Genomic DNA, 25,947 nt, shown 5'->3' on the forward strand with positions numbered 1-25,947 from the left:
CAATAAACCCCTTTGAGTTGCAAAAGATCCTGGCGCTCTATTTCTTGTCCAGTCCTCACAACCACCACTTCATCCTCCATTACAGCCAAGGCCTGAACCTGCCAGGTAGAACCCTGAGATCAAAGGTAACGAACCAGGAAGCTAACACTCTAATCCGATCGGGAGCAGGTCGGAACTCTATTCAAACACATGTACACCCTATCTCCTGCTGCCAGGGGGGATAGGGCTGTTACATCTATATTACAGTTACAGGTTGTAAGTTGTTCTTTGTGTGTTATAAACCTTGTACACAGAGCAATATGTTATGTGGCTGATAAGGTACAGTATAGAGGATTGGCCTTGCCTATTGCCAAAAATACCCTGTATCTCATGTGAAGTTTCCTTGATCGTCTACACAATTGTCTTTTAGCGTAAGACATGTGAAAATATGAATCTGTGAAATTGGTAGATATACGGAGTTAAATTGACAAACAGTATTATCTTATATTTGTTAACAAGACCTTGCACCTTGTATACCATCTCGGTTCTCTTTGCAGTCCAGCAGGCATCTCCAGCGAACAGACCCCACAGCAATGGTTGCTGTCTGCGTTGTGTCCTATGTGCAGTTTGCATTAGACTAGCTATGTAGGGTGACTGTGGGTTGTTTCTTCCAAATATGTTTATTGTGTAGCTGTTTTGTAGCTAACCAGGCTGTGGTTGGGTTTGGTTAGGTGTTTGTAATATATATGGTTCCTTCCTTTTACCTCATTTTCTTGTATTGATTTTAACCATTTAATTCTCAAAATTAATAGCATTTTTTTCATGCCAGTGTTTTATTGGTGGGCTTATGTCACAAGTCTAATAATATAAGATTATTTTCCAAGATGGCAATATCCACTCTTTGTGGAATTGGTTGTTTTGAGATCAACACCACATCTTAGGCTCCCTATAAGATCCCTGTAGGATTTGATATTAGGTCAACCTTACACATCTGGCATAATACTTCCAAGACCTCTGTCCACAGCTCTTATATTCTGAGACATTCCCAAAAATATAGAAAAATGTCTTCTTTAGAAGTTACATTTTATACAGTTGCCGCTATTGGCTAAGCCTATTACATACCTTTTCCATGGTGAGATATATGCAAAATGTGTCAGTTTCTAAATCATTTCATGAAAATGTTCCAATAATGTTGCTTGCAGTCTTCCAATTAGACCCTTTAGAACCTCCCTCAGCGTCAAGATCTGGAAAGTCTTTGACCCAGTTGTATAGACCATTTTGAGACTTTGGGCTTATTCATTAAGCTCCGTTGACGCGGTACCGTGCGTCCTGCACAAAAAGCCCCATTGACTTGAATAGCATGGTACAGAGCTAATGGAGCTTAGTGAATAAGCCCTAAGTGTAGTTAAATTGTTTGTGCCCAATTTTGTAAATGAATGAGGTAGAGACGTCTAGAGTTTCAGATGTTAATAAATTTGTCTAATTCTGTATACTTCTTTATTTGGGATGTATTTGAAGAAATCTTGCATATAATGTCTTGCTTGAAGGAACAGAAATACAACCTTATTTGGGAAGTTATCAGGGAGCAGGAGTGGCTCAGTGAGTAAAGACACTGACTGACACCGAGTTTGAAGCAGAACCTGGTTCAATTCCTGGTGTCGGATCCTTGTGACCTTGGGCAAGTCACTTTATCTCCCTGTGTCTCAGGCACCAAAAAATAGATTGTAAGCTTCACAGGGCAGGGACTTGTGCCTGCAAAATGTCTCTGTGAAGCGCTAAGTAAAACTAGCAGCACAATACAAGAACATGCTATAATTATTATGTTGTACTGTATTTGTGTTTTAATTCTTGGAAATGTGTAATTTCCCCATTATGTAGGTTTATTACGTCTTTCATTTTTTGATATGCTCCCTTTGACCCAATCACAGAATGTAATATGAATCATTCCGTTTTGAAAGTCAGGGTTATTGAAAAATGGCTGACTCATACTGTATAGTATGAAAAGGAAGGATCCAGCGCTCCACGGATTTGCAAAAGTGTCAAATTTATTGCGCCATACACAGTGTATGGTGCAATAAATTTGATACTTTTGCAAATCCGTGGAGCGCTGGATCCTTCCTTTTCATAGTTCTAGCTTGGATGTTTGTGACAGGTATCACTTTGAACCAGCAGCACCGGTAATACTGTTTTGTTTATATGACTTATGGTGTGCAGCATATCACTGTTTATTTGACTCGTACTGTATATTACCATGCATTGCTTGAGTTTATAATCAGTGGGTTTTGTTTGCATTCTAATGGGATTTGGACAGGTGGTGCATGGAGCATATACTGTACTATTGGTTTATTTGACCTGCCAGATGTTGATTCCTCTCTGTATCCGTAAATATATTAGTATCAAGAATGCAATCTTTAGCCACCCTGAGCAAACTGGAAATGTTATATAATTTTATATTTGGAAAATTTAAACTGCCATTTAATTTTGTCTGTTTAACCGACTCACTCGTGGTTTATGGTCTTTCTATTTTTCCTTAAATACATTATTGTACATGACAATTTCTTAGGAATCGAAATACGCTGCTAGAAAAATTCACAATAAGGTACATAATTAGGATAAGAAAAATAAAGAGAATTTATAAGCGATTTGTTTTTGAAACTCTTAATGCGTTAATTTTGTTTATCTTCAAATGTAAAAAATCTGTTATAATATCACACTATATGATCTACTTATTAATGATCAACATTAACTGAAAGAATTGCCCATGACAATGTGAATATTTGAAATCAACGAACATGAATAATCAGTCACAGAAGAAGAGAATCTTAAATCACACCTTTAATAAATAAAGCTCTTTCTGAGAACAAATGCAGTCTTGTTTAAGAAACAGGTAGGTTAAATGAAGTAGAAAAATATTCACGAGTAGGCTCTCGCCACTGATTTGGCGTAAATAAGCAAATTTCGTCCAAGGCAATAAACAAATATTGGGAATGGATATTCACTTTTGGATAGTTGAATCAAATAAATCGCTGACTATATATTTATCAAACTGGGACCCGCCGTGAAATAGTTGGAATACATTTTTCAGCCAACTTATCAAAATAACCATTTCTATTTTCTGGGAGCAAACCGCAACAAAACTACCATACCATACAAAATGTTGAAACAAAAAAAATCAATAAATAAACAAACTTTACAGGTTGCAAATATGTTCTGCTACCGATTACAAACATGGAAAGGAAAATACAAAATAATTGTGAATATTTGCATTTTATTGACCGATTCTTTCTGCCACTTTGGGGAGCCTTGGGCTGCTGATGGAACACTAATGAAATCAAAAGCTGCATTCTGTGGTGCGGCTGAAATGATTTGCAGACCCACCAAATTACAGTATCGCCCCTTTTTGCTGAAAAACGTATTTTCAATGAAACCTTTTACACTGAAGTTTGACTTTAATGCCGCAAACTCTTTCCTGAATGCGGTAAGGTATATGTAGATGGTGCTATGTTGAGGATGTCATTGCTGCTCAGCGGTTAGAAGGCACTTAGATCAATGCCCTCAATGTCTATCTAATTATGTATACTATATATACACGTTTATGTACAGTATATGTAGTTAACAGATGTTATTGAACCTGTTATCGCACCGTAGTGCAGGCATGCGTTTAAACGCGTTATCGTGTGATTTGCAATACAACAAAAATGGGGCAGGAATGCGCCAAACCACATGATTTTGCCAACTAATTGTGCAATTTTGCTCCTTACCATTCATTAACCAGTGCACTAATGTCTGCAACATCTGTATACATGTGTATATTCATCCAGATATACAGTACATACACACGATTATCTGAGTACTTACACTGAACTCAAAAGATTTCGTACTGAAATATTTAAGACAACCAACTTGTGTTTTCCTAGAGATTCCTGACCAAGCATAAGCAACTTAGCAAAAAAGTCCATATGCTTATGTATAAGAACATTGTATAAATATACAAATACACTGCTTCGTTCTAACATATAACAGTTAAAGAGCAAGAAACTAATTTAGCTTTTCAATTACAACACAGTAGAGGTACCATACCATATGTAGCTCACCCCTTCAAATAAGCTTTGCATGTTTCCCTTTTAGTAACGACAACAAATGACAATTGCTCTAAAACCATAGACCGCGAACAAATACACAAACCAAATCAACCACGAAAGGATTTGGCAACATATGTTTGTGTCCACGTATGAATACTGTAGACACGTTTTTAGCCAACGACAAATATAGTATTTGGCATATACAGCAAACTATCTTCTGCCCAAAGAAATGGAATGAAAAGGACAATTCAATCAAAATACTCAATTCAGTCACAATGTTTAAATACAAATCAATAGCTTCTTGCACCGAGGTGTCATAGTTTGTGCTTACAATACTGAACAGTTATCCGTAATCATGTACGCTCAGTTTTACTTCCTTTGTTCTCAATACTTCTTCCGTGAGTTAGTCATCTTGCTGCTATGAAGCTGCATGTACACATGGGAAAGATGTCCACTAACGCGTAAGGTCACCTCACAGTGCAAAACAGGAAAGAAAATGAAAGCTCTAAAGGTCCCTGATGGTGCCCCGGTCAGACTGCCGCCGTCTGCTTTATACTGAGAAAGCTGATTCTTGTCGGTGAGGTCGGTATGGACATTGCTCTGGCCACGCGAACACGGAGAGAATGATGATCTTGCCAACGGTGCCATCTCTTCCTGGCGGCTGAGCGGACCTAGGTGAAAACAAGAACATCTCGTCATTTAAACTTGAATTCGCTTTCCGCAGTAGTTGGTATTTTCTACATTTGGATTTCACGATCACAGTAACTGTGGGTGAAACAGCTCCATGTAATTGCCAAGTGAGAAACTGAAATAATAGAACTGAAAACTTAAAATAATCATATGGCGAGAAACACCCCAAGTTTAACTCTGAGATAACACTAGAAATGTTCTGATATTCTGGTTTTGGTGCTAAATATTTTTGGTGTTATGGTTCTAAAATTCTTAAGGGTTTTGGTTTTAGTTTGGTATTTGGCTTTGGAATGTAAGGTTCTGGTAGGTTTCACACACCAGGTTTGGCTCATTTCTAAAGTAGTTTTTGACACATGAATCATATGGAGTTTAGCATAAAGTAAGTGGACAGTGGGTGTAACATCGTTTTTCCACTTCGAAGATGGTGCCATTTATATGAGATCATTTTTATAAGACCTAATCAGTGCTAAGTGATTAGGAGGAGGGAGAAGATGTTAACATTGTGTCGGTTTAGAAATACAGTACTAAGGTAAGAATGATTGTGAAAGTTCTGAAGACAGAAGGTATAAGTTCTACATTTTTCAATCACTGGCTAAGTATAATACTGTATTAGTGTATTCACTCTTACATATCTTTAATGACAATTTATCGATCTTTGTCCAACACTTTGGGGTACATTCTACATATTCTATATTCCGATTGACTGCAACGAAGAATTTGGCCTTACGGCCAGTGTGGAGAGTGTACAATTGACCCCTTAATGTGAGAGAATCGACCTTTTCTCCATGTGATGTGATTGTGTTTCCTCTCTCTCTTGATTAACACCTTAAAGTATCATATGACTTCAAAGCAGACTAGTACATGCTCTTCTTTGTGTACTTTACCAATTTATCAAGATTTACTGTCACTCAAACCTCTGCCTAGTTATTCCTATGTTTATTAGAGATCTTATGTTAATTAATTAGACACCCCACTTTAAAACAGCAATCCCACAGAAAATCGCTTTATTTCTTTTTACCAGGATTGGAACTTGGGGGTCCCCTAATGATGAACCACTTTGTTTATAGCTCCCTCTGGTTCCCAAGATACTTACCGGTGACTACTTCCTTGTTCCTTCTGGGGATTTATATGGCCGTCCAATAGGAAGTCGCAATACATGATGTTATGACTTCCTATTGGCTCACGGGACTCGTGAGATACGGCCATTTTATTTCCCCTGTAGAGGCAGAGATACTGGTAACTTTACTTAGTATCTCGGGAACCAGGTGGTCCCCGGAGGTGAAAATAACACGGCTCGGCTACAAAGGATCCCCTGCTCCTAACCTTGTTAAAAAAAAGAAAACAGCCAAGATTGCTGCCTTAAATATCAGTCCGAATCAAACTTTAAACTAATTTAGGGATTTTTATTTTTACACAAGTGGTGTGTACAACAAAATAGCTTCTTATTGAACCCAAGTGAGGGTAACATTTGAGTTGACATTATCTTTACTGATTGACCTGTCCGCATGAAGCTGTCCTGTGACCATCTAGGGAAAGGGCAGATGCACGCTCCTTACAATGAAATAAATACATCAATGGTAATTTGGGTAAGACAGCTTAAGTCGTCTAGACTCCCCAACCGGTCAGGTTTTAAAAGATATCTCTCTGATTGAGCCATCTGTAATGAAGCAGGGATATCCTGAAAACCTGACCTGTTGGGGGGTCTTGAAGACTGGAGTTGAGCACCCTTGCTCTATGGGGGATGCCCTCTGATCTCAGAGCTTAATAAAAAAAAGTAGCTTGGGACCTGTTCAGGCAAAGGCTTAAAGTACATTACAGAAGGGTTTTAGTCACTAGTGTATACAGAACAGCTAGAATAAGGGCAGTTATAAGGAAGCTGCATACTGTAAGTGCACAACTCTGATAACACACAGCTGACAGGCACCAGGAAAAGAGGTGAAACAGAAATAGATTGGGAGTGATAAAAAAATACTGATTACAAAATAAATTAATGGAAATAGAAATAAACCCAAAAAAGACTGCAGTTTGCCAAGGCACGTTTTTTTTTTTTTAAAGTATGCTTGATAAGACATTAAATGACCTCAGTGTTAACTATTAATATACAGCATGATGATAAAACTTACACATTAGTATTATTATAAGTTGCTGCTTAGAATCTCAGTGATGATTCTATGATTTGACGTCACATATGCGCTCTCACTGGTTTAAATGTACTTGTCTCTCTCTGGTTAAAACTATCTATGCACTCATTGGTTGAAAGTCAACCATGTGACGCCGTCGCCGCACGGAAAGACAACATTCTTGTCTTCCCTACATGCGGTCGCGCCATCGCGCTTTGTAAGGACGCGCGCACACTCACTGGGGCCGGCCCCATAGAGAGCCGTCTCTTGTCACTGTTAGATTGGATCTTATCCTCCTGCCCAAGCAGAATCCAAACCTTTGGTATATTAACTGACCTTTTAGTGATCATGTAATAGTATATTGTAAAATGACACTAGGTATAGGGTGCTCCAGGAAAATCCTCAAAATGTGCTAGAGAGTTCAGAGCCAACTGTTGTTGTCAGGGATAAAAAAATACTTATTTAAAATTTATTTCCGAAATATGGCAAACCCCAATTGCATAATCCCTCAGCATAAAATACTGGGTGATAGTAAAAAACAGATAAGAGAAATAGCCCAACATGTTTCTCCCTCCAGGCTTTTTCCAGGGCTAAACTTCTGCTTTTGGATGTCTCCTATCTGTTTTTATTATCTTCCAGCATTTTATGTTGAGGGATTATGCAACTGTGGTTTGTGATAATAAAAAGAAATACGTTTTTTTTTTTATCTCTGACATGGTGCTGAGTTTTTCTGGTTCTCAGAAGTGTATTGTGTATGTCAAATCTAACTATTAAAATCTAGCCCTAAAGTTCTGTGTCACTAGAACATTTAGAAATGTTAACCTTCAACTATTTCTTATTGATCTTTCCAAATACCCATGGTTCAGAATAAATGTTAATACCAGACCCTGATGTTGAACTCGACTAAAAATCTGTGATATCCATGCTCCACTGGGCAAAAATCAGGATCATTGGGGCCCATCTTTCCATGATAACATCCAATCTTATTGAGCTTTACTGCTTTATAGAGGCCTTGTGGAATGATACAAATGAATTGGCTCTACGCAAGATCTCGGAAATTACAGAGCCCTACAGAATACATGAACAAGGCAGATTGGACTTGCAAAATCATAATACTACTCTGACAATTTTTAGTAAAACATATCAAATCTTGCTAAATTTTGGATGGTCATCATTAATATTTTTGAGTTTTGTGGCCATCAAGAACCTTCCATTATCAAAAATGATGATGTAATTTTGTCTGATCATTCTGCCATTGTCAACACATTCAATTAATACTTTTTGTGGTGTGCAACTTCCTTAATATCAAGATGCAAACGTTATCTGGAAGCCCAGAATGAGCGCACTCCTATATCAGTACCCCCTCCTCACTGTACTCATGAATTTCAATTTAGCGAAGTGTCTGAAGAGGAGATTCTACAGGAGCTCTTCAAACTGAAGCTTATCAATGTGGGCCTGGCCAATTACAATTTAAATTCCTACATCTTGGTGCCCCCGTCATTTCTAAACCAATTGCCTCCATTATTTCCATTTTTTCTTCTGGCAAAATCCTTCAGGCTTGTAAAACCTCTACAGTTATCCCTGTTTTAAAAAGTGGTGACAAAGACCTTGTTTCAAACTACAGACCAACGATATCTCTATTCTGCCTCTATTATCCAAACTCACAGAAACATTTGTTAATTCCCAACTAAAAATAAAAGTGTGCTTAACAGCGCTAATGCTTAAAATATTATTAAATGCTTACAAAATGAATACTTTCAATTGTGAAAGATAGGCAGCCTGAAAAAAAGATGGATTAAAATCTAACCAATGACATATAAAAAAAAGAGGAAATTTGGCGCCTAATATTACTAAGTGAACATAAAAAACTATGTGAACTACTGAAAGTGTCCAGAAAATAAATAAAAGGAACTCCAACCATAAATAGTCCAATGGGTCTCTTGAAAGTGGTCTCACAGCACATAGAAATTAAATATTTATTTTTTTAATTGTTTTTATATGTCATTGGTTAGATTTGTTGTATGGTGTTGCACTATGATATTCTTTATTTTTAATTTCCATGTGCTGTGAGACCAAGTATAAATAAGACATGGTTCCCTATTGGTTAATATAGGAACCAGGGGAGGTATATTAGTGCCTCTCTGAGTGTCTATGGCCAAGCCCTGATGAAGTGTCATGTGACACGAAACATGTTGGTGATGTCATAACGCAGCGACGCACGTCCGTGACGACGGTCAGTTTGTGTAGCTGGTGGAGCCCTACCTGCCACGAGGAGCACAAAGGGGAATTCTAGTGCCTAAGGTCTGTTTTTTCTATAACATCCTGCATTCCTAGCACTTCTCTTCCCTGTCACTATCTAGGGTTGTGCATTCGGGTGTTTACATCCATTAACCCTGTGTGGCTAGGGCATGTGCATAATTTATTTGTGTCAATTTAGACAAGGTTATTATTATATTACTGTAGTATGTGTATTTTTTGTATGATGAATGATTTTTCATGATAAAAATATATGTATTAATTCTGGTTTCTTCTGGTTTCATTTTCATGCGCTCCTATTTTTGTTTTTTGTATTGCTGATTATGCCCCGCTGATCACGTGAGATTGGGAGCTGCGGGGTGACACTGGGTAGCCGTGAGAGGGGGGTCGTTTGGAGAGACAGCGCGCTCAATACAAATTTTCTAATGTTAGAGGCAGACATGTGTTGTCCATATAAGTTACAGTATATACACAGAGCTATACTGTAACTACATAACCTTTTTAAGTGATACAACAAATGCAAATCTAAATATTGCAGGATTATATTATATAACATTACAGTATGTTAAGGATGATAACATTTCTGCTTAGTTTTCATGCAACCAAAGCTTAACAATACCCTAATATGTTTAGAAACATAAACAAATAATTTAAAAATTGTTTTTAAGAGTCAATGACAAACATCTGGAACTAACCTTAGTTCATTTTAGCAGGATGTAATCAATAAAAGTACCGTAGTAAACAAATAAAAGTGGTGCAGAAAATGTACCATCCAAATTAAATTTGACATAAAAAAAATCTAATCACACGAAATACTATTTGGAGTCAGAAATTGATTTGCACAAATCCTGAACGGAATAAAAATACATTTTCATCCAATGTGCTCAGCAGATATTTGTTTGAACTCATCTACTTCTGGGAGTCACCTACTGTATGATGCAGATATTTTTCGGACCTAATAACAAATCTGCGGAGTTGTCTGTTATAAGCTATTGTACATCTGCTATATGTTGCATGTTACAATATGTTTGTTATGTGTTGTGGTTTTCTCCTATTTAATTTTGTAAATTATGAAATAGCTTTTATTGCAGCAACATAAATGTTGTCCATGGCTGCTATACATGAGCTTTCAAGGCTATAAACCTATTGCCTTATATTTAGTGGGGGGAGGGCGGGGGGGAGGGGAATGGACAACTTGCCTTTGTACCCATGGATCACCTTTACAGTTACATTATCCATCGACACCTGTGCAGAATGTTTTTTTTTTGTTGCAGGGACTTTTAAAACTGCTGCCCTTTACTTAATAATACGCAGAATTATTTTATTTTTTTTCATCATTAAATCAACAAGCCCCACCCCTCCCCCCCAAACCCCCCGCCCCTCCCCCCAAGCCCCCCACCAATAAAGCCGAGTCATAACCTAACAGTTCGTGTTGTGTTCATCAATCCCCACTTTTAATTTTTTCAAACTCGTTTCATTGCGGGCAGTCCGGTGACACCTGGATTCGCGACCATTTGATCGATTCGGTAGTGATCAGATGGCTGCGGACAGTCTGCTGAGGACACAAAGGAAGTGCAGGTCCCTCCCCTTCCATTTGCTAGCGCGTTCAGAACTCCAATAGAGTGCTGCAGGCGAACTCCCCTAGAAAATGTATATGATGTGCCCGACGTACCTTGTACTTTAATAGGACCCCTGGCATGCCGGCTCTCTTGACTAGGGATAGGCACATTATTTGGGATCAGAAGCACTAGCATGTGTAGGTCCCTCCTCCAAGGAGACCTTGCGGTCCCAGACCTAGTCCAATATTATAAAGCAGCCAAAATGAGACACCTTATTTAGTGGTCCTTACCAAAGGATGAAAACCATGGGTGTTTATAGACAGAGGCTAGGCCCAGGCAGAGGATTTTGACAAGTGCTATTTATATACCTTCATGGACCGGTGCACAAAAATGTACATATTTCACAGGTTTCTTAGGCGTTCCTCATATTGTATGTACAGTGCCTCCCTCTCTCGCTCTCTGCTAATTGAATGAATAAATGGTGGCCACCAGTGGAATTGCATATATCCGCTTGAATTTTTTAAACTACATCTTTGCATACGAATATTTGTCCACAAATTGAATATTAACTTGTTTTTACACAATTGCCTCACACTGCTCATGACTTACCAGGTAAGTCTAAAGGGCTAAAGGTTCGTTATTGCTGTTACCATGGCAACCTCTGTCGTCTCAATAAGTGTGAATCGCAGTGACCATTTTAACTTCTGACGGAGGCACACTTCAGACTATACAAAGACGATTATTTAAGATAGCAGTTACAAAGGTAAAAAAAAGGGGATATTTGTTTTTTTATGGTGAGTAGAGAAGATTACTGCTGTAAGCATCAGTCATTTGTAAAAGTGCTGGAGCATTGTGTTTCCCTGATATTTCCTATTGTGCTCGGAATTATTGTTTTGCTTTTAATTGAAAGGCTTAAAGACCTTATGAAAAAAACAAACCATGACAAGTATCAAAGCATTAGAAATGTGGCTATATTCCATCAGTAGAGGAGTGTGCATCATATAGGGTCCTTTTCCTTCATTGGCAAAAAAGAAGATCAGTATGACTGCCAAATGTCAGTGATGGCGTGAAACATGTGGGAGGAGCTTTTTTGTGTGTGATGTCTTCACTTTTAATGCAGTTCAATAAAGTTTTTTTTACTTCATTTCCTGGCTGGTGAGTTCAGCTTTTTTCACGTTTGGCAGTCATACTGATCTTCTTTTTTTGCCATTGGACTTCTGTGGATCGGAGAGACGCCGTCTGGGGATTCAGGAGCTGTTTCACAGTCCTGTTTGGCCACGGGGAAGGGGAACCGGCGATTGATTGTGAGTATCCTTGTTACTCCACGTCGGATACACAGCGTGTTTGGGATTGATTGACATTTGCAGCAGCCACTTGTTTCCAGGGATCTATTTACATCTCATGGCTACACCCTGCTGATCTTCACCCTCACCGCTGCCTCACGTCACCTCTATATTAGTGCCTATTACCCTGACTATCCTGTTTAAGCTATTACCAATTACAGACTATACTCAGCTTTTTTCCTTGAGCTTACAGCCGGCTTGGTTTTTTTCTACAGTCCTTTTCCTTCATGTACACTATATTCCATCTGCAACACCTGCTAGTTAATGGGACTGCACCCTTAAGATAAGGACTGATGTAAGAATGTGGTCATGCTGAACCTGTATAGTTCAGTGAACAGGACACGAAACCTTTGGTCTCTCGTTGATATAATATTGCATGACGTGCTGTTCTGTTTAAAATAATGCTTCACAACCCTGTGGCAGAAGGATTAATACATTACTCTACTGCTTCAATGTCAGATATATACAGGGATCTAGGTTTCAACACAATTAAACTTTGTCACCTGCATCAAATTTAAGACATTTCTTAGACAAGTTTATTGCATTGGATATAGATTTTTAGCCCGCGAGATTTGTGCCACTTTATATGTTGCTTTAAAGGGGGGACATTTTATGCCACGCATCAATAATTGCCCATAACATATCCAAATAGTTACCGAGAGACACTGGGAATCACCATGAGAAAATATGTGGACTGTCATTTAATAAACCAATGTTAGGAGAAACAGGATGGAAATAGCATTAAAACAGCATTGCAGTATTCAATAAGGGAAATGTTGTAAGTGGTGCTGAGGCATGAGATTCTTCATCGCCTATTCCTGTTGTATTCCACTTAATAAATATAGTCCTATATCTTTTGCCATTATACCAAGATCCTTTAAACACAAATGTATTACTTTTTTTTTTCATTGCACGGCTTTTATACAGCAGAAAAATGGGAAGGTAAAAATAAATCAAATGTATCAAGTGATACTGTAGGTAACAGCTCCAGGGCCAATATGTTTTGTAACTGCATTTTCCAAAATAAAGCAATAGATTTTACTTGATCTGAAATGATGGTATGAAATGAAATAATCGCCATGGAGCATAAGTCAAAGTCACATTATAACAGCAGTCTTATTGTCTGCCACACTCTTGTTATGGAAAAGCCTCAGTATAAATGGCCTCAGTTATACTTGCGCTAACATGGCAAAATAAATCAGTAAAAAAAAAAAAGACATTCAGCAAAGATCTGAGTTAAACAAATATATGAAAATGCTCCTTAAACATGTCACTGCCACTACTGTAGTTCACATGACTGATAGGAGGGATTGCATTTTTGAGTGCTGGATGGCAGACCGCAGGACCATAATGCCTCAATCCTTATAGCACAGAGGTGGCCAACTCCAGTTCTCAAAGGCCACCGACAGGCCATTTATTATGAATATCCCTGCTTCAGCACAGGTGGCTCAGTCAGTGGCTCAGTCATTTTGACTGAGCCCCCTGTGCTGAAGCATGGATATTCTAAAAATACCTGACTTGTTCGTATCCCTAGAGGACTGGAGCTGGCCAACCATGCTGCACCACATCGCGATCATACAGTATAACCGCTCCTTGAACATCCCAAATAACAGGAAAGGAAGTTATAGAGTCCTCCTCTTCCACTCCTCTGCCGGCTAACTCACGTTCACGCTCTCCCCCCAGAAAATGAGCAGAACGCCCATGTTGTAGCCCCCTGGAGAGCCAGACCACATGATGCGGTGACTATATCACTGGGCATGCAAAGTGTTCACACAAAACTCAATGCAGCTCAATTTTTATTTTATTTTACATTTGATTCAGGGAAAAGTGCTCTGATCTCTGGAAACCCTACAGTAATATGAAAACTTCCAGAGAAGCCAATATGGCCACCCGGGTGAGCCCCACTGAGCCAATCATCAGGAAGCCATTGCAGCTTCCAAATGGGTGACAATGCTGCCATATTGGATTTGTTTGAGAAACTGACCAGGTCAAAAATATATATGTCGGCAGTAACATGGGTCAGCTCAAGGGGATCCTGAAGAGAGATGGGCGAATATTTTTTGTGAATTTGGATCTGCTGCGGATCGTCCGGTTCCTTTGGTCTGCGGATTTCAGCGGATCAATGTCAAAAGGGCGAATCGCGTTTCGCGGATCTTTTATTATTATTATTACCGCAGATTCCGCAAACCCGTGGACGGATTTGTAGAATCCAATCCATGGATTCAAAAATCCACCGGCAGATTCTTAAAAATACGCCAACGGGTTGCGGAATCCGAGGATGGGATTGTACAAATCCGTCGACGGGTTGTATCCAACGGTGAATTTTTATAAATCCACGCGGATTGAAACTGCCCAAATCCGCTTGCGGATTTTACACCGCGAAATGGATTTTGAGGGGAAAACGCGAGAACATCCAGGAAACAAATTTCGGCAGATTCCCCCATCTCTAAGCTTGAATCATACAAGGTAAAGATGATTTAGTGGGAGTTTAGGTGGGGTTTTCTGCTCTAATGCAGTCTTTGATAACGATTTAGACTCCAAGTATAAAGAATACGTCACTGGACCTGAAAGCTATAGTTATACAGAACATTTTCTATGATGGATAATACAGTGACCATCTCCCCGCAATGCTTTATTATCTTTCTTACATTATATAAGTTTATTGCAAACAATACTCTAATGCCTCATGTTTATGGTAATGTACATCACTTACCTCACCATTCAAGAAGCAGTAAAATACCGACACAAAGAAACCCTGAAAATAATTGAACATATATGCATTAGCTTATTCCTTTTTAAGGCAGAGTACAGAAGTGATTCAGGTACAGACCAAGAAAAGTACCCTGCCCCTCCATTTTCTTCTGTGCTCATTGCAATTCTGTCCTCATGTTGTATCTTATTCTTGTTCTAAATCCAGTGAGTAGAAACAATTAATACTACCTGCTAAGACTCAATGGTGCAGAATTATTAAGTAGTGCTAAGTTTTAGCCCCATAAGGCAGGGGAGCTCAACTCCTCAAACCCGCTAACAGGTTTTCAGGATATCCCTGCTTCAGCACAGGTGGCTCAATCAGAGGTTCAGTCTTCGACTGAAGCATGGATATCCTGAAAACCTGACCTGTTCTGGGGGGGCTTGTGGACTTGAGTTGAGCCCCCTGCCTTAAGGCATGCTGAGACTTACTGTAGCACTGTTTAGCAACATTTCTGCATGGAACTATAGGTCCGGATTTATTAACACTTTCAATACTCAATTGAGCTTGCCTTAAGGTGCGCTATGATTTAACACTTTGAGGGTTATCCGATAAACTTTGATATTGTCGACCGGGGCACAATCGCAGGCAAACTCCCAACAAAGTCCTTGAGCGTTTTCGTGTGATAGTGTCCTGACCGGCACTAATGCAGTGCAACAAATAATCCCCTCCTCCTTTACACCCCTGCAGGCCTGGTGCAAAATTGTTGATTAATGATAAAACCAAAGCTCCACACGAAGACTGCTGCTAACATCTCTTAATGACAAAAGTCATCCCCTCCCCCCCCCCCCCCTAAGCTATGACATAAGACACCTATTAGTGCAGAAAGACACATTAGGCTGTCTTCCTGCGTCAGGATATTGGTGGAGAATATGAATATGTATTTTCTCATTTTTCAAGCGAGTTTTTTGCTATTTGTATACAATACTAGACAATGTATTTAAACACTGGCAAAACTTCTCTTACCGCTATTGCAGCGATCAAAGATTTTCCCCACCCAGTTTTCACATTTTATGAAAAACAATCAGTTAAAGCAGCATTCCTGCCTATATGAACTGGAGGTCCTCTGAAGCTGAACCGCACTATTATTTAGCTTTGGAGACCTTCAGGTTCTCGAGATACTTAAAGGTATCAGTTTAGTTGTGGCCTCCTGCTGACCAGCAAGAACTGCAGGATTTGACGGCCATTTTGAGTTCCCTAGTGGGAGCAGAAGCACTGGTAACTAAACCGTTAAGTATCCCTGGAATCGAGACATTCCTGGAGCTAACAATACGGTTCAGTTCTGCAAGACCATCCAGTCCAAAGCCAGAAAAAAAGTGAATATTAAAAAAAATAAAAAAAAAAATGAGTAGGTCAAGATTGCTGCTTCAACTAATAAGGTTTTTTTTAAAAAAAAGTGAAATTACCCATTTAGTTATTAGAAATACTGTAGGAAACGATACACCCTGTGTAACATGCCACCACATGTATCATTATAAAGAGATCGATGAGAAGTCTTCATTGTCTCTTTACCTGTCAGGGACATGTGAATGTGCTCGCAAGTGATATTTTTATTTGCTGTAGGGTGGAGGGTTTTTGTCGCTTTTTACCCACAATTACTTATTTAAACCTATCCCAGTTTCACATTGCAAAGCCAGTATAACCAGCCTCACACTGGTGAGACCCAAGAGGTCAAAACAGCTGTCTGTGAGTAGGGTTACTGGCTATGCCCGTCTTTAACCCATGTTGTGCGGAAAAGCTGTGTAATGCAGCAGGCATACGTTTACAGGGTCCTATGTTTAAAAGGGCATGAAGTAAAAGGTGACAGTGTGCTCCTTTGCATGTCATTTCCCACAATCCTTGGCTGCTGTGGAAGCCCTGTATGCCAAGAAATAATGGGGAAAAGCAGGGTGGTAAATGTGCTCACAAGAGGTATTTTTATTTGCATGGCCTCTTTGTAATCCACAAGTGTTTAATGATAAATCCACCCTCAATATTATAGAACTATTAGATAATTCGGTTATATAACTTACCTGAAACGACTGAAGAAATGAATTAAAATAAATAAAAACAATCTGAGAAACGTCATCTTCCCCAGGGTTCACAAAGAAAAGCATGTAGGTAATGCCCAGGAGAGGGAGAAGAACTAAGGTGGCCTTCACAGCCTTCCTGCAAGACAAAATAAGAAGTATGGATTTGTAAAGTAGACAAAGTTTAACCTTTTGAGAGCCGCATGATGTAGATACCACCTCGTGAGTGAAGATAGGATGATTTCAAGCATAAATATTAATTATGCTATAATGTCTATAGACACATATATTCAGCATGTAACTAGTTAAAATAAGTCATTTAGTATTACGTTAGAAATGATATTGGAAAATGATTGGCTGACTCTGCAAAGATAACCTGAAGAAAGTCAGGTGTATACATGTTTTAAACCCAGCAGTGGGATTCAGCCGGTTCGCACCGGTTCGTGCGAACCTGTACCTAAATTTTCCTCAGTTCGCAGAACCGGTGCGACAAGGGAGTGAGCAGAGCTTCTGCTAAGGGGCTGGGCAGCTTGCTCCATCCTGATTGGCTGCATTACACAGCAGCAGCCAATCAGGAGGAGGTGGCAGGAGCCTGGGGGTGGGGCCAAAGAGCAGAGAAAAAGCGTGCAGCAGAGAGAGGTGAGGCTGTGTCCTGTGTGTCTCCTGCCTGTGTCTCTGTGTGTCCTATCTGTGGGTCCTGTCTGTGTCTGTGTGTATCTCCTGCCTGTGTCTGTGTGCTGTGTGTATCCTGCCTGTGTCCTGTTTGCACTGGTTGCAGGCTGCTCTTATTTGCAGTGGTTCCCCCTGGTCTCTCTGCTCCCCCCCTGTCTCTCTGCTCCCCCCCCCTATCTCTCACCCCTGTGAGATGTGAGGGGGTCAGGGAGAGATGTGAGGGGGATCAGGGAGAGATGTGAGGGGGGTCAGGGAGTGATGTGAGGGGGGGCTGGGAGAGATGTGAGGGGGAGGCTGGGAGAGATGTGAGGGGGGGGCTGGGAGAGATGTGAGGGGGGGGGCTGGGAGAGATGTGAGGGGGGGGGCTGGGAGAGATGTGAGGGGGGGGGGGCTGGGAGAGATGTGAGGGGGTGCTGGGAGAGATGTGAGGGGGGGCTGGGAGAGATGTGAGGGGGGGCTGGGAGGGATGTGAGGGGGGAGGGCTGGGAGGGATGTGAGGGGGGGGCTGGGAGAGATGTGAGGGGGGGCTGGGAGAGATGTGAGGGGGGTCTGGGAGAGATGTGAGGAGGGGGTCTGGGAGAGATGTGAGGAGGGGGTCTGGGAGAGATGTGAGGAGGGGGGCTGGGAGAGATGTGAGGGGGGGCTGGGAGAGATGTGAGGGGGGGGCTGGGAGAGATGTGAGGGGGGTCTGGGAGAGATGTGAGGGGGGTCTGGGAGAGATGTGAGGGGGGGCTGGGAGAGATGTGAGGGGGGGCTGGGAGAGATGTGAGGGGGGCTGGGAGAGATGTGAGGGGGGGCTGGGAGAGATGTGAGGGGGGGGCTGGGAGAGATGTGAGGGGGGTCTGGGAGAGATGTGAGGGGGGGGGGGCTGGGAGGGATGTGAGGGGGGGGGCTGGGAGAGATGTTAGGGGGGCTGGGAGAGATGTGAGGGGGGCTGGGAGAGATGTGAGGGGGGTCTGGGAGAGATGTGAGGAGGGGGGCTGGGAGAGATGTGAGGAGGGGGGCTGGGAGAGATGTGAGGGGGGGCTGGGAGAGATGTGAGAGGGGGCTGGGAGAGATGTGAGGGGGGCTGGGAGAGATGTGAGGGGGGGCTGGGAGAGATGTGAGGGGGGGGGGCTGGGAGAGATGTGAGGGGGGTCTGGGAGAGATGTGAGGGGGGGGGCTGGGAGGGATGTGAGGGGGGGGGCTGGGAGAGATGTTAGGGGGGCTGGGAGAGATGTGAGGGGGGTCTGGGAGAGATGTGAGGAGGGGGGCTGGGAGAGATGTGAGGAGGGGGGCTGGGAGAGATGTGAGGGGGGGCTGGGAGAGATGTGAGGGGGGCTGGGAGAGATGTGAGGGGGGGCTGGGAGAGATGTGAGGGGGGGCTGGGAGGGATGTGAGGGGGGGGGGCTGGGAGGGGGGGGCTGGGAGAGTGTGAGGGGGGGGCTGGGAGAGATGTTAGGGGGGCTGGGAGAGATGTGAGGGGGGTCTGGGAGAGATGTGAGGAGGGGGGCTGGGAGAGATGTGAGGAGGGGGGCTGGGAGAGATGTGAGGGGGGGCTGGGAGAGATGTGAGGGGGGGCTGGGAGAGATGTGAGGGGGGCTGGGAGAGATGTGAGGGGGGGGCTGGGAGAGATGTGAGGGGGGGGGCTGGGAGAGATGTGAGGGGGGTCTGGGAGAGATGTGAGGGGGGGCTGGGAGAGATGTGAGGGGGGTCTGGGAGAGATGTGAGGAGGGGGGCTGGGAGAGATGTGAGGAGGGGGGCTGGGAGAGATGTGAGGGGGGCTGGGAGAGATGTGAGGGGGGGCTGGGAGAGATGTGAGGGGGGGGCTGGGAGAGATGTGAGGGGGGTCTGGGAGAGATGTGAGGGGGGTCTGGGAGAGATGTGAGGGGGGTCTGGGAGAGATGTGAGGAGGGGGTCTGGGAGAGATGTGAGGAGGGGGTCTGGGAGAGATGTGAGGAGGGGGTCTGGGAGAGATGTGAGGGGGGGCTGGGAGAGATGTGAGGGGGGGCTGGGAGAGATGTGAGGGGGGCTGGAGAGATGTGAGGGGGGCTGGAGAGAGATGTGAGGGGCTGGAAGAGATGTGAGGGGGGCTTGGAGAGATGTGAGGGGGGGCTGGGAGAGATGTGAGGGGGGCTGGGAAGAGATGTTAGGGGGGGCTGGGAGAGATGTGAGGGGGGGCTGGAGAGATATGAGGGGGGGGCTGGGAGAGATGTGAGGGGGGGGCTGGGAGAGATGTGAGGGGGTGCTGGGAGAGATGTGAGGGGGGGGGGGCTGGGAGAGTTGTGAGGGGGGGGGGGCTGGAGTAGATGTGTTCTATGTTCTGTGTGTCCTACCTGACTGTGTCTGTGTCCTGTGTTGTTTGCCTGCTTGTGTCCATTTGTATTTGCACTTGTTACAGGCTGCACTTATTTGCACTGGTTCCCCCTGGTCTCTCTAACACCCCCTGGTGTCTCTTTCCCCCTGGTCTCTCTCTCCCTCCCTGGTCTTTCTCTCCCCCGTCTCTTTCTCTCTCTTTCTCTCCCCCCGTCTCTTTCTCTCTCTCCCCCCGTCTCTCTTCCCCGTCTCTCTCCCCCGTCTCTCTCCCCACGTCTCTATCCCCACCGTCTCTATCCCCCCATCTCTCTCTCCCCGTCTCTCTCTCTCTCCCCCTTCTCTCTCTCCCCGTCTCTCTCTCTCTCCCGTCTCTCTCTCTCTCCCATCTCTCTCTCCCATCTCTCTCTCCCGTCTCTCTCTCTCTCCCGTCTCTCTCTCTCTCCCCCGTCTCTCTCTCTCTCTCCCCTGTCTCTCTCTCTCTCTCTCTCTCTATCCCCGTCTCTCTCTCTCTCTCCCGTCTCTCTCTCTCTCCCGTCTCTCTCTCTCTCCCGTCTCTCTCTCCCATCTCTCTCTCTCTCTCTCCCCCGCCTCTCTCTCTCTCCCCCGCCTCTCTCTCTCCCCGTCTCTCTCTCCCCCATCTCTCTCTCTATCCCCGTCTCTCTCTCTCCCCCATCTCTCTCTCTCCCCCCGTCTCTATCTCTATCTCCGTCTCTCTCTCTATCCCCGTCTCTCTCTCTCTCCCCTGTCTCTCTCTCTCCCCCGTCTCTCTCTCTCTCCCCGTCTCTCTCTCCCCGTCTCTCTCTCTCTCTCCCCTCTCTCTCTCTCCCCGTCTCTCTCTCTCCCCCGTCTCTCTCTCTCTCTCCCCCTCTCTCTCTCCTCCCCGTCTCTCTCTCTCCCCCCCGTCTCTCTCTCCCCCGTCTCTCTCTCTCCCCAGTCTGTCTCCTCTCCCCCGTCTCTCTCCCCCGTCTCTCTCCCCCGTCTCTCTCCCCCGTCTCTCTCCCCGTCTCTCTCTCTCCCCTTCTCTCTCTCTATCCCCCATCACTCTCTCTATCCCCGTCTCTCTCTCTCTCTCCCGTCTCTCCCGTCTCTCTCCCCCGTCTCTCTCCCCCCGTCTCTCTCTCCCCCATTTCTCTCTTCCCGTCTGTATCTCTCTCTCTCTCTCCCCCGTCTCTCTCTCTCCCCCATCTCTCTCCCCGTCTGTCTCTCTCTCTATTCCCCCGTCTCTCTCTCTATTCCCCCGTCTCTCTCTCTATTCCCCCGTCTCTCTCTCTCTATCCCCCGTCTCTCTCTCTCTATCCCCCCGTCTCTCTCTCTCTATCCCCCCGTCTCTCTCTCTCTATCCCCCCGTCTCTTTCTCTCTATCCCCCCGTCTCTCTCTCTCATCTATCCCCCCGTCTCTCTCTCTCTCTCTCTCCCCCCGTCCTCTCTCTCCCCCATATCTCTCTCTCCCCCATCTCTCTCTCCCCCATCTCTCTCTCCCCCATCTCTCTCTCCCCCATCTCTCTCTCCCCCATCTCTCTCTCCCCCATCTCTCTCTCCCACATCTCTCTCTCCCCCAACTCTCTCCCCCCCCTTCTTCTATCCCCCTCTACCTCTCTTTCCCCCCCTCTACCTCTCTTTCCCCCCCCTCTTCTTCCCCACCCTCTCCGTGAGAGAGAACCTGTTGCTAAAAAATTTGAATCCCACCACTGTTTAAACCTTGTATGTTTCATGTCTGCTGAGTTAAATGGTATATGGTCTTGAGTTTGGAATCAAAGATTAGTTAAATAGTTAGTCAAAGACAATACAATAGAGATGGGTCTTAAACGCTTAGGAACATAGGATTAACAATAGTTACTTTGTGACAGAACAAAGAGGGGATTCTGAATCAGGGTAAATATTGCTAAAGAAAGAAACAGTGTTCGAAGGTTGATGATTGACTAAGAATATTTGGGCTCACAGTGAGAGAAACGTATTGTTGAAATCTATAAAGAGTGTATATGGATTTATAGAATTCAGAATCCTTTAACACCCAAGCTAAGAACAAGCAAGCAAACGATTCTCCACTCTATAACTAAATTCTATATGCCAGAATAATGTAACCGACTGAAATGATGCTGTGAAAGATGTTTTCTATTGTCTCTGAATAAATTGAGAAAAGAACCAGACTGTGGACTATTTGATATAAATTGAAAGGTGGGACATTTATTTGCACCAATCAAATGAGCAAATCTTTAGTGAGGTTTGGCAAACAAGGAGACCCATTACATAGTGGCTACATCATGGACTTTGTGCTAGTTTCCTCGAGGACTCCTCCTTTTCAAGTCTAATAAACATAGATAAGACCGATATTGTTTACTTTCCTGGAATGGTCTATGAAAAACCTATTTTTTCAACTCTTAGGGCTGGGTCCCGCTGAGTCCGGCGGTACTCACCATTTCCTTGTAGCCTCCCGAGCCGGTCCCAGTCCCTCCTCACTGCACAGCTGACTACTAGCTGTGACGTGTCAGCCAGCAGGGGATACACGAGGATCGTGTTCCCGTGCGGCGACGCGTCACATGGTGCGCGAGGGAGCCAATCACAGACTGGCTCCCATCAACCAATGGCAAGCCAGTTAATGATAGCCAATGGGAGGACATCATTTTAAAACCAGGAAGAGGGAAAACTTCAAACTGGCAAACAGCAGTTACAACACGCAGTTACAACACACACACACACCACCCGCCCCTCCCCCCCCCCCTGGGCTGCTGCAGTGCTGTGAGCTCTATTGTTGTGCCCCCTGCCATGGCCGCGCCCCCCCCCCCAACCCGTTTGGCCACGCCCCCCCGCTCGCAAAAATGCTCCCTACGGACCGCAAATAGCTTCAAGTGCCTCTCCACGCGCTGCCTGTCTGCAGTGCCTCTCTATCTTGAAGCAGCAATCCTCCAGATAACAACTATTTTTTTTAAAGAGGCAATCCAAGCAGCTTTTAAAACATTTTTTTTTAAATCTTTTCTTTTACTACAGTATATGCAGCCTTTGATTACCTTTATTAAAAACTAATTATGTAAGCTGCCGATCAATTGGTTCTCCCGTGATCGATCAGCAAAATCCTGCTTCCCCGGGTTCACTAAATGGCTGGATTTCAGTTTCAAATCAATCCTTCAGTCAGTGTAACTCAGCAGCTACAATGTATTCTTATTACTACTGTAACATTATCTATTGTTACAGTTTGCAGCTCAAACTGCTGGGAATACTGGCAACAAATGATCACAAACAGGAAAGTGTTACAAAGATTTTGCACTGCTGGGAAAGTGTTTAAAACCTTCTATAGAAATCAAAGGATGCTCAGTATATTAATTCTTATTAAAAATGACATTAAGAGTTGAATGAAAAAAATATATAGATATTGCTTGGATTGCTCCTTTAAATCTTACTTGACCACAGTGCTCAGGAGGGCCCATCCTTTCCTACACATTTGGAATTTTGACGTTCCCGAGATTCAATAACTAAAAGAGTGGTGTGGGATCACTGATAGCCAGCAGTTGTGGATTCCTATTGGATGCCAGAGCGAGGCTGCCCCCTGCAGCCAGATTGTTCTACTGGACAAGTAATTTTTTGTCTAGAAAATTCGACGTCAAATTTCTCATGAAGCCAGAGCCCGATGGTGTAAGCTCAGCAGGGGGTCTGCAGAGTGCTTCATTAATATGCACATTTTCTGAGTAAACAGAGCAGTGGGTTATAGTTTCACAGCGACGCAGAACGAGAAACATTTTACTAATCAGCGGTCATTTTTCTTATGGAGCTTTGCCTACATATATATTTAGTACTTGCTGCTTTAATCGAAGAGCAAATATTTACCCTCTCACTTATTGAACAGTGGACTACAGACCTTCCAATGATGTACTGTAAGATGGAGCAAAGCCATATATTTTTACTGCCAGACAATGTTTATGCCTTGCAAATACATCATGCAAGCCTTCTCATAAATATAACACACTGATAAATAGGAGTGCTTCCTCATGCTGAAACCACTAATAAATAAAATGGAAAAAACACACCCTTTTCAGCTTTTTATTGGCCTTAGATGTCCTCAGATGGGTATTCAAGGTTACTTATGATTATAATGTATGTAGTAACATTTTCATTGTACCGTTGTTCTTGGCCTTTAAAACTTGACTTACTTACAGGCATTATTGTGGAGCGCATTATAATGAACATTGCTACTTTTCCTTTGTCAGTTCCTTCCGCCAGCAATAATGCAATGACCTAATGCAGGGGTGGCCAGCTCCAGCCCTCAAGGGCCACCAATAGGTCAGGTTTTAAGGATATCCCTGCTTCAGCACAGGTGGCTCAATTATTGACTGAGCTACTGTTGTCTCGAGATTATTTGGCCAAAGGATTGAAATAAATGACCCATACTTGTGAAGAAAAAACATAGAAAAAACTTATAGTAATTAACTAAATAATGTGTAATATTGAATGTGCATTGGGGCTTCTCTGTTTATTGTAGTATACTTGGTCACTCTTCCATATATTATATTATATATATATATATATATATATCCTGGGAACCCCCTTAGTAAGTAGGTTACTTACTAAGTCACTTTAGGTTACTTTATTTATATATATATATATATATATATATATATATATATATATATATATAAATAAAGTAACCTAAAGTGACTTAGTAAGTAACCTACTTACTAAGGGGGTTCCCAGGATATATATATATATATATATATGTAGAGGTATCAGTACCGTGTTAGCCGAGCTTCAATAATCAAAAAATAAATAGATGATACCGTTCTGTGGCTAACGAAATGCTTTTATTTGTGCGAGCTTTCGAGATACACTGATCTCTTCTTCCGGCGAGGTAACATCGCCGGAAGAAGAGATCAGTGTATCTCGAAAGCTCGCACAAATAAAAGCATTTCGTTAGCCACAGAACGGTATCATCTATTTATTTTTTGATTATATATATATATATATATATATATATATATATATAAAGACACACAGATGAAAAGAACATAGACAATCCCCTTAGTAGCACTCTAAATTACACCTAAACTAATCTATAAGATAAAGATGGTTAAAAAGAAACAGATGCTCCGCCAATTCAGAAAAAATGAACAAGATTTTATTAATTAAACAACAAGACACACTAACTTAAAAACATAAAAATACTAAAGACAGCCTATGAAAATATATATGTATCAAAAATATAAAGAGAGGACTACTAATCAAACACTTTCAGTATTACAAAGAGAAAAAAAAAAAAACTAAAATGTGTCTAAATAAAGTTTAAATAATGACAACAAAGTAGTTTAGTCTAACATAATAGGCAATACAAAATATATTCCCACTGACATATGCATGAAAGAATAATAAATCATTGCGTTGGAAAAAGTATATAGTCAATGACCCAGTATATAGCCAGGAAAAATTAGTATGTATACCAAAAACAGAGGGGGAAAAAAGAGATAAAGCAACCAGGGAAAAATAATATAACAATAATAATAGTTATACCCTGAACAGCATTTCCCCAAAATGAAATCAATGAGAACTGATGCAGCAAATAAAGAAAAATATGACTAATAAAGACATATTAGCAAACAGAGTCATACATATTGAAAACACCACAAAGTGCAGCACTGCAAGGACAGGTAATGCCCAAACAGTAAGAGGAGGGTAATACTCAGCTGCAGCTAGATTGTGTAGAGTTTGTGTCCATATTGATTGTACAGGATGTGTTTCCAAAGTCTGCTTATAACAGGAACAAAAAATAAAGTCCAAAATGCTGCATCAGATCCATCATAAGTCCCTCAGAATAGAAGATTACATAAAGGCTGTCTGTTTGGGCATTACCTGTCCTTGCAGTGCTGCACTTTGTGGTGTTTTCAATATGTATGACTCTGTTTGCTAATATGTCTTTATTAGTCATATTTTTCTTTATTTGCTGCATCAGTTCTCATTGATTTCATTTTGGGGAAATGCTGTTCAGGGTATAACTATTATTATTGTTATATTATTTTTCCCTAGTTGCTTTATCTCTTTTTTTCCCCCTCTGTTTTTGGTATACATACTAATTTTTCCTGGCTATATACTGGGTCATTGACTATATACTTTCTCCAACGCAATGATTTATTATTCTTTCATGCATATGTCAGTGGGAATATATTTTGTATTGCCTATTATGTTAGACTAAACTACTTTGTTGTCATTATTT

General features: G+C 42.5%; 1 protein-coding gene across 4 annotated transcripts in view; it reads right to left on the reverse strand.

The window, feature by feature from the left end:
- Window positions 1–2,813: 2,813 nt before the first annotated feature.
- Window positions 2,814–25,947, reverse strand: part of CRHR2 (corticotropin releasing hormone receptor 2) — a 446,496-nt gene continuing 423,362 nt past the window's right edge. For all 4 annotated transcript variants that reach the window (XM_075587953.1, XM_075587949.1, XM_075587950.1 and 1 more), the window contains 3 exons: window positions 16,791–16,926; window positions 14,743–14,784; window positions 2,814–4,732 (listed from right to left, as the gene is read on the reverse strand). In XM_075587953.1, the coding sequence (XP_075444068.1) occupies window positions 4,592–4,732; window positions 14,743–14,784; window positions 16,791–16,926 (319 nt within the window). In that variant the 3' untranslated portion in view covers window positions 2,814–4,591. The remainder of the gene's footprint in view (window positions 4,733–14,742; window positions 14,785–16,790; window positions 16,927–25,947) is intronic.

Source organism: Ascaphus truei, chromosome 2, assembly GCF_040206685.1.
Source record: "Ascaphus truei isolate aAscTru1 chromosome 2, aAscTru1.hap1, whole genome shotgun sequence".
NCBI classification, from domain to species: Eukaryota; Metazoa; Chordata; class Amphibia; order Anura; family Ascaphidae; genus Ascaphus; species Ascaphus truei.